This window comes from Oryzias melastigma, linkage group LG10, assembly GCF_002922805.2.
Source record: "Oryzias melastigma strain HK-1 linkage group LG10, ASM292280v2, whole genome shotgun sequence".
NCBI classification, from domain to species: domain Eukaryota; kingdom Metazoa; phylum Chordata; class Actinopteri; order Beloniformes; family Adrianichthyidae; genus Oryzias; species Oryzias melastigma.
Window position 1 is genome coordinate 4,199,423 of NC_050521.1, and position 10,284 is coordinate 4,209,706.

The 10,284-nt window shown below is 40.3% G+C and overlaps 1 protein-coding gene across 3 annotated transcripts in view; it reads right to left on the reverse strand.

Annotated features, from left to right (window-relative positions):
- cdk14 (cyclin-dependent kinase 14) overlaps nucleotides 1-10,284 on the reverse strand; it is a 172,321-nt gene that overhangs the window by 50,486 nt on the left and 111,551 nt on the right. For all 3 annotated transcript variants that reach the window (XM_024261087.2, XM_024261090.2, XM_024261089.1), the window contains one exon: nucleotides 9,186-9,249. In XM_024261087.2, the coding sequence (XP_024116855.1) occupies nucleotides 9,186-9,249 (64 nt within the window). The remainder of the gene's footprint in view (nucleotides 1-9,185; nucleotides 9,250-10,284) is intronic.

Below are 10,284 nucleotides of genomic sequence, written 5' to 3' on the forward strand. Positions count from 1 at the left end.
TCCGGCACCCCCGTGACCCCGAAAGGGAAGAAGCGGTCAAGAAGATGGATGGATGGATGTCCCGGTAGCCAATGAGCTCAAAGCCTCGCCCCCACGTAAAATTAGGATCAGCTCAGCAGCGACAACTGAAAACTCTCAATTGTAACTGAATAGAGAAAACTGAAAGCAAAGAATGAAAAACGAAAAAAAAGAAAGTTGAAAAACACAAAAAAACTTTTTTTTAAAATTTTCAATTTTCCTTCAAGTTTTCAATAAGTATTTTTGAGTTTAAAACTGCTTTCAAATTTTTCCTTTTTTTTAAATTTACAATCCCTGTTTTTCAAATTTTCAGTCTGTTTCAGTCTGTTTTTTCGTTCACTTTAAGCAGATCCTAATTTGATTTTCTTTTAGTTTTAGAAGTCTCTCAGTCAGTGAAAATGTGTTGATCCAGCATTGATCACCCATTAATGATTACTTCACCTTTAGATCAAGAGTTGAGTTTGAGACATGTTCAAATAATATCTCCACCATTGTTGCAGTCAGTCAGAGCGAAACATAAAGTAATGCCTGCTTCACACTGGATGCAGAACCGCCGCAAAGTGCCGCGGCACAGAGGCCGCTTTCATTCGGCGCCCTTGTTAACCTATGGTGTGGTTCACACCAGACATGGAGCGCTGTGGTCCTCCGCTGAAGGCTCGTGCTCTGCAGCGGATCGTTTCAGCGTCTGGTCTATTTTGTACTCGCGAGTCGAGGGCAACCCAAGTCAATTTTGGCAGGAAGTTACATCAAAATACATGAGAAAATACTTTTTTGTTTTCAAAATATAACCGATTTTTCACAATAAAACGCAGCGATTGTCAAATGCGATCATGTTTTTGTATCTAAACAGACCGTAGAGATGATAAAAAACATACAATCACAACACACACAAACAAAAAGACAGACAGACACGCACACAGATCAACGCAGTGGGCCGACTCCGTAGTGGGCCGACTCCGGAGCGGGGCGAGGAGCTGGGTTTTGGGTGTAAAAAAACAACAAGAGAGGCGCAGAGAGCAGTTCTTCTTAGAGAAATATGGGGGAATCATTTAAGGTTATGAATTTACTCATGATGGCAAAAACAAAAAAGCTCTATCAGAAGCGACTGCCGACTCACGGAAAAATACACGTCTGGTGAGAATTGTAGGAGACACTGGACGCCACGCGCACTCCACTCCACGCCGCTTTGCGGAGCTTCCGCGTCCAGTGTGAACCAGGCGTAACAGATTCTTATCAAACTTGTTTAGCAACCACCGAAAAAGCAAACATGAGCTCATGAACTCATTAGGGCAGAGCTACTGCCTCCTCCTTCTGACCTTTCAGTGCAGCTTTATGTCTGATTAAAACTCTAAATGAATAACAAACAAACATGAAACAATTAAACAGAAAGTGAGAACATGTCAACAATGTACAAAAATGTAACAACACATTACAGGGTTAGTAAACGCCGAGTAAACTAAAGGGAGGCAATGAACCCAGTTTGCATGGAATTGGACCATCTGAGGTGCTGCCTCACCTCACAGCCTATACTGTAATTAACATTAACTATGTTAATACAGCAAATCTGAATAAAAAAAAATCATTAAATGATTCGAGACGTAAATATAAATTTTATTTATAGCACAGATTAGTAGCATACATCTCACAGGTGAGGATGATGACATACAGGTGTAGTTCACTGCCTCACCCACCTAACCACACATATTACAAAAACAGAAAAAAAAGATATCCAGTATTGTGCAAGCTGCAAGTGTGAACATGTTCAGAAAGCACCTTCCTTTAGCTGCTATTGCTTTTCAGGCTTTCAGCCTTCTTCAGGAGCTATGGAATGTATAATGTAATCCTGAAGTCTTTTCATGCATCCTGAGAAACCATCAGAGTCAAGTCATTTTTAGTTCATGGCTCGTTTAAAAAACACTAATAGGATTAATCAGATTGATGCATTTTGCCAACCAGTTAGCTTGAACTCAGGGCTGACATGCTCGCCGTCAGTCGGTGGTGTTCCTGCTGGAGGCAGGATGAACAAACTGATCACTCACTTTGAAGCCAGTTTCTCCCTTAATTACACTAAAGATGCTCTTCTTTTTATGATATTTGACAGAATTTGGAATGTAAGGCACAGTTTCTCATTTTCAGAAGCAACCCTGTTTGCTGTGTTTGTGACCAGCAGCTTTGTCTCTGGAACTCTTTGGCATATGTAGCCTAAAGGCTGAGCTGTGAAAAACGGACAGATCTTAGAGAGATTCCTCTTCCTGCGAGTGATGTACACTACTTCCAAGAATAAAGGGAAAACCTAAACAACTCTATCCTATTCAAGGTCAGTCCCACTTCTGTCTAATCAAACTGACCAATAAGGAAGCACCACTGACTGACAATCAATTTCATATGTTGTAACGGTGGAAGGATAACAGGTGGAAATAATAGACAATCAGCAAAACACCTGGAATGAAAAAGAGGTTCTGCAGGTGGTACCACAGACAACTTCTCCATCCTCATGTTCTCTGGCTGATGTTTTGGTGACTTTTGAATGCTGACAGTGTTTTCACTCCAGCGGTACCATGAGACGGCGTCTACAACCCACACTGGAGACCCTGGTACTGCATCAATGCGAGCAGAGGCCAGAAGGTTTCTGTGTCTGTCAGAGCATGGAGGTGATACCAGGAGACAGACCAGCACATCATGAGATGTGGAGGAGGCTGTAGGAGGTCAACAACTCTGCACCAGGACCACTACCTCCTCCTTTGTCCAAGGAGACACAGGAGCACTGTGACCTCTGCAGAATGACCTCCAGCAGACCACAAATGTGCACGTCTGCTAAAACTGTTAAAAACAGACTCCAGGAGGGTGGTATGAGGGCCTGGCGTCCACAGGTGGGAGGTGCTTACAGCCCAACACCGTGCAAGACGTTTGGCTCTTGCTAAAGAACACCAAGATATGAAAATTCACCACTGGTCCCGGTGCTCTTGAGATTCTCAGAACCCTTGTGAAGACCATCAGCAGTTTCTTCTACAAGAAGGTATTGGTGTAATGGACCGGCCCGCCCGTTCCACAGACCTGGATCCAAATGAGCACATCTGGGACTTCATGTCTCGGTTCATCCACCAACACCAGGTTACACCACCAACTGTCCAGGAGTTGGTAGATGGTCCAGGTGTGGGAGGAGATCCCCCAAGACACCGCCTCATCAGAACCAAACCCAGGAGTTACAGGGAAGTCATACAGTGACATCAAACGGCACTGAAAACAGTGGATGAGGCATACAGTAGCACCGTCTCAACAGAGAGGGCGCTCATGAGCTCGTATTTGGTCTCATTTGATACTAATAAAGTTTATTTCATTAAGAACACATATTTTATGCTTTGTTTTGACTGACTGCAAAAATAGTGGATGTGATCTTATAAAAAATGATTTAAAATTGGAATTTTACTCAAAACACGAAGTGATAATGAATGGATGACCAATGCTGAACAACACAGCTTTATGGAGACTTGGAGACTTTTCGCTAATGTCATGGAGATTTTTGTCCATAAGGAAATGTGAATATATGTGTTGGTGTGTGTGGATGTGTGTGTGTGGGGGGTGGGGGGGTGTTTTGGGTTTCAAAATTCCTGCAAAGTAAACCTTCCCTTCTCTGATTTTCCTCTCCATATTCATCAACAACAGGATCAATGTCTCGCTAAAAACAAAGGTTAAGGTAACAGGGTTAGTGCATGTTGTGGACACATGTTCCCACAGTTTGGGCTTCAATAAAACAATTAATACCAAAACAATAATAACTTTAAGGGGAAAAATGTCATTTTAAGGGTACTCCAGACTGAATTGCTATTTTCAAAACTATTTTCAAGTATTTTCTTCTCTTAGTTTCCATAGATTTGGTTTCACATGTACATTTGGTGAGAAACTTCATGTTTTAGCATTTGGTTTGTTGATAATTTAAAATGTGATTGGTGAGCTGTAAAATGTTCTCCAGTTGTGGAACGACCCGGATAGTCGTCTCGTTTGTTTGTAAATCTGGTTCTGACAGTCAGTGTCTCACCACATGCAGACCTCCATGGCTAATACAGTTAACCTCCAGTGGTTGTGTTGTCAACACCTGCAACTATGTGAAGACAAAACATTTAAAAAGAATATATGAACGTCTTGTTTGATTTAAACAGTGGTAAATGGAGATGTGAAATGTGAAATGGGTTTGAGTGCACGTGTTCAGACACAGCAGCTCCTCATGCAGGAACAGATGCAGCACTGCCATCTGCTGGGTAACAGCAGATCTCATTAAAGATGACCTACAAATGGAGTATTTTCATATACTACACAGACAGCTGGGACATGTGGTGAGTATTACGCTGGTGAGGCACTGACATCATCAGTCAGATTTACCGACATATGAACCCACACAGTAGAGTACTCACCATTTGATTGACAACAGTTACACTGTGTTTAAAATTTCATTTCAACATTTTTCTTCCATTTACAACCCGTAGCATGAAAACCTACCAACATTGTTGGATTTGTGTGTGCTAATTGTTGATTTGTAACTCTTGCAATACATTTTATGTGTAACTGAGTACTTGTAATTGTGTATTCACATGTACAATTATGACAAAATACAAAATATAAGTTACATGTGCACAACTTTAAGTAACAACAGCTTAAAACTACAGTTTAAACATGTGAACCAATCACCTGATACACACACAAAACTGCATGTACACACAAATCTGTTGTCACGTCTCCAACATTCATGTGTATATGATGCGTTTAAACGCTGCGAGAATGCTCGGTCATCAGAGCTTTCTTTTCAGCTGCTTTGAACTTCGATTATGAAACTTGACATTTTCCTACTTTCTCTGCGACTACTCTTTATTCTGTATTATCAATATACAGTCATTCCTAAAGTCTTTTAGAGTCAAGAAAGCAAAAGAGTCTGTAATAACCCTTCTTATTCCTACCTGCTCAGTGTGAAACCTTTGACCTGTTTGATGAACAGAGCTGATGTCAACGGTCAGCATTTGTTGACCAAATATGTAATACTGAATTATTTCCCACAGCACACCTGGGCACAGTAATATGATTAAAGTGATGCAGATTACCAAATCCTCTGATCTGTCTCCAGGGATCAAAGATTCTTATACCAGTATTTCAAAGCTTTGCTGGATCAGATCAAATTCTCAGATTTCCAGATCCGTCCTGTCTACAGGATAAGAGAGATGAGAACCCAGAAAAAAGCCGAGCCTCCCCTTCAACGAGAAAGAGTCTGCAGAACTTTTGTGACCACGGATGAGGGATATCCTGCTCTAAGATGATCATTTTAAAATTAAACACAGGGATAGATCAGATTTGGTGAAGTATCCATCATAGGAATGTAGCTTCTGTAAGAGCATGACAAAAAGGAATTAGTGGGGCTTCTGCTCAATCGAGCGGACTCCATTCAGCAGAAAACTCTGTTTTGAACTAATTATTGGTTAGGGTATAGCTTTATTTGAACTCTGCTACTTTGTGAATGTCTGGTTCAAAGATGTCACCGTTAGAGGTGGGAATCTTGAGGCATCTCATGATTCAATGATGATTTAGGAGGCAACAAATCAATTATGAAATGGTTATAAATGCATCTCAGATCTGCATTTTTTTTTTTTTAGAAATGTTTCTCTTTTCTACAAGACAACAGACCAATATGACTTACTTTTCCCTGTTAAAGTTCATTTTTATGTACAGAACAGATCAATTGAACTTTTATTGAGAACATAAAAGTTCTGACATGAAAATGAGTTTGTTTGATTTTAAAAATCTTTCACAGCATCAAAAGGTAAAAATGTTTCTGAATTCAATGACCTTAAATAAGATAAAGTTACGTTTTATCATTAGACCAGCTTCAATGAAACGATCTTTAACTCACCTCAAACTGAACAAAGAGCTAGCTGCATATTGTGGTTTTGTAAATTTATTGTGTTGCCGACATATTTAATATTGGTGTGACATAACTCTCACTGCCCGACTTTTATTCGACTGACCCTTGACACTTTGAAAGCCAAAATGCTTCCAAACGGTCGCTTTAAGGGAAGTCAGAGTGAAAACTGCTCCCTGTTTAGTTCTGCTGTTACTTTCACTTTATATCATCAACATTTTTTGATTATCGATTATTTAAAATTCATAAAATGATTCAGAATCGTTTATGGATCATAATCGACGCATCTAAAAATCGACCCCCCCCCACTAGTTACAATGCAGTACACTGACAGACATTTGATTCCTTTTGTGTTGCAGATCTAGAGGCTGTGGATCTAGGAGTGAAGCAGTCTGGATCTGCAGGATTTCATATGTCCAGCCCATACACGTGTGTGAAAGGATGAGTCTCTACTGCACTCAGTGGAAACATCTTTTTTTAATGATGTATGCATTCTTTCAAACACTGAAATGTATACAAATGATCAACAAATCCTCAGAAAAGAGCAGAGCCTTCCCATTCAGGATCTTTAAAACAGGATTCTGTGTTTCAAGTGTCCTCACAGTGTAGCTGCTTCTCTGTTCATTGCTTTTAGTTTTTTACTCATTTCATATTTATATTAGTGATGAAAAATGTAAACGGGCCATCCTTATGAAAGAAAATGAGCCATTACCAAACACCAAGTTATACATTCTACACATATATATGAAGTGATACTGCTGTACATAAACCTATATTGTCTTAAGTAGACCTGGAGAGACTTAAAGATGATGAAAATGGTGTTTTCTAACATGTTGTTGTAGTATTTGCTCCGCTCCATTCTGATTCATAGACTGTCAGACATATAGATCCGTGAACGTCTTTGTTTTCCTGGTGTGAGCTGGAATCTGGATCAGAACTTTACGGCTGGATAGAGATGATGTTTGCCACTTTTGTTGCATCGCTAATGTCGAGAGGGGCAAGTTAGTGGGGAAGAGTGTAAACAGATGAATGATGGGAGAAGGGGGCGGGCTTACTCTGCACCAACAATCCTGCCCACAAACTTCAAGGTGAATTTCTAATGAATTACTGCCGCTCTGCAGAAACTATGTCCTAGTTTTTTGTTTTATTTTGGCTAAAAATGTCATCATCATAATGGAAGGACCACTGGGAACAGTTTTGAAATAGTTCAAAGAAGACTGGAGTGGGAATTTAAGCATGTATAGAACTGCAGCAGGTTAGATCTCTGAAGTGTTGGTTTCCCTGTCCTCCGTTCTGCAGTGCGCAGCAGAAAGCTGCTGCTCGGACTTTCACCAAAACCAGGAAGTAGACCCATCAAGCCTGCCATGTCTTTGGACCGGCTTCCTTAGGGAACGGACTATGTTCCAGCCTGTCAATGGCTTAGCATCAATGGACGTCTCTGTCCTGCAGAGGCAGCTGGGACTCGGAGAACTCGGAGTCGGGCTTTCTGCAGGTGTCCAAAGAAAACACAGTGAAGCAGGCCTTCACTTCGCTGCTGCTAAAGTCTGCAGTGGTATTTCTAATCTTGGTAGACACACTTCTACTCAGACGATCTTTAAGAATAGATACATTCAGCACACACACTTTTCTTCAGCTGAACTCAACATCTTTTCCAGATTAAACATGCAAATAGTTACATGTTCTGGATTTTATTTTGACAGCAAATATGGGATTCTGCTCTCATCCACTTCTCCTTGGAACACTGGGATTGGGAGGGGGGGGGGTGTAAATGAGGCAAGTATAAGACCGTTGGTATAAAATGCTCAACTTAAATTCAAGTGTTAAAAGAATACTTTTTTTTTAATTAAATGAGCATAATTGTATTTTGTTTGATTTGGACCTTAATGAATGTAGAGTGGAAGTAACAAAGATGATGAGGACACTTGTGTGCTGTATATAGAGAACTGGACAGGGCAGCTGTGACATCATCCCTATACCTCTGGTTCCAGCAAAATGAAGCCTATTTGGTTGACAGTGATATGGACGTCGCCATGTTCGAGCGTGACGACAGTGATCGGCCCAAGTCGCCTGAGACACGTTTCTATGGTAACTACTGTAGCCAGTCATGAGTGAGCTTATTCAAAGTCCACACCCCTCTCACTGAAACTAGCTTAGGGGGAATCTGTCAATCAAACAATCAAGGCAGAGCCAGCGGGCACCACATGATTTACTGAGGAATCTGATAGGTCAGTTTATAACTGGAAAAACTTCCACTACTGATAATGTATAAAAAAAAAGAATTAGAAAGATGTTAACAAAGATGTATCAGAGCAAGAATGTTTATTCTGACAAATAGAATGACTGAGTAACTGTTTATTTTTTTCTAGAAGTCTTTGGGATTTTGGCTTCTTGGAGCCAGCAGGCACTTCCTGTTTGGAACGCTCAGTCCAGTTCTCTATTTGCAGTCAATGGTTGCTTCTGATGTTTTTTTTTTTTAATTTTATTTTTTTTACAAACACCTCAAATGCAATCTGATGGCATATTATTCTGTTTTCAACAGATTGGTTCATAGTCCAGTATACATTATTTATGAGTATTTTTGTATAAAAGTAAAAACGTTAAGAAACTACTGGAAGTGGACGGCAACTTGAAAGCCTTCTAGGTGAATTACTGCTGCACTACACTGTGATTCTGGTGCATCTGTCCCATGAGCGCCGCCTAGCAGACAATACAGATCGCTATCAATAAGCTCCATGCAAAACATTACACAAAACATTAAACATCAATTTACAGGCAATTATGTTGTTTTAATTAAGAACAAGTAAGTTTAATTTTAGGGTAGAAAACTATTATATTGAAGTGGTAAGATAACTTCAAGTAACGCGTGGGGATCTAAGTTCAGGCATTGGCTGATAAAATGTACTTGTATTTATTTTAATGTCAAGAAAAAGAAAGTATACTTAGAGAACTGAAAGATGTTCTTCAAAATCACAATATGGACTTTTACTGCTGGAAGACTGCAGTTTGATATAGACTAAAGGAAACATTGCACACATGAAAAAAAGGTTTAATGTTAAGTGACTGTAAATAAAGAGACACAATCTTGACAACAAACCAAAAGCATCATGTGTTCATTGCTGTTGGCATTTTCTTCTGTTTTAACTCCTGGTTCAAAACACACCAGAAGTTACAGATTTCCAACATTCTGGAGGGTCATTTCCCAGTTCCCTATGAATTTAATGTCTGTCAGGAAGGAATTTTTTAGTAAAGTCAAGAAATGTCCCACCTGGTTTATAGTGAGGCAAGGAATTGACGCCGGGCCACGTGTCTTCAGACGGCGTTCCAAGGACCTGGAGGGAAAACCGTTAGGATAAAGAGTGAGCAAACAGAGAAACTGACGAGATTTTAAAAAAATACATTAATAGCCATGAAAAACAGAAATCCAGAACATTTTTGTCACATAAGCCAGAATAATCTCCACGTAAAAGGGGTTGTAAATGTTTCCAAAGGACAGAACCCACTAAAGAAACTGTGTAGTCCATGAAACACAAAGCTGAAGACAGAATCAGTGAAGACATCGGCTTTGTGATGTTTGCTGAAGGGTTGAAGCAGAGAGGATTTGTCTTGTCAGAGACTCCTCTGCAGACAGCTGGTTTTATGATGACAGCACAGCGGTTGTGCCTCAGACATGACCCATCACAGCTGAGCACCAAAATCACTCTGACACCCTAGGACTAGCTCACTTCTGCTGCTAGCCAAAAGTGCAGCTAAAGGCAAATGTCAAGGAGGAATGAAAACACATTTTGAGGAAAGTTATTACAGATATGTCTGCATCCCAACTGAGAGCTTCACAGCCTCAGTCCTGGTGAGCAAGAAGCTGATATGACACTCGGGCAGGTGTTCCCAGATGTGATCTCTAAGAAGTTTAAGGGAAGATTCCTGAATTCATAACACAGAGAGTTTTAAAGCTTTGTAGATGGAATAAATGCAACTATTGATGTAAAGAGAGGATCTCTCCACTAGAAGGCAGTGTGGTACCAGGAAACAGACTGGAGTTTAGACAGTCAAAGAGGGTTTCCACTCATGGAATCCAACAGAGCCAACCGCTGAAAGCTGCCGGCTTTCTAATGATGGAAGATCTTCTTCACCAGCCCCAGGCAGAAGTTATTTTGGAAATGTTGCTACATCACATATGTAATAAAGAGTCTTAAGCCTCCTCTTCTCCCAATTTCATATCACTTTAAAGTAGACTGGATTAACAGATCTCCAGAATTTCTAAAGTCTTTCCACTTCTTTGACACCCTCCCCAGAGGAATGCATGTTTTCTGACCTACAAATACTACAAGAAAATGTACTAAAGCAAAACAAAATATGGTGTGGTGTTG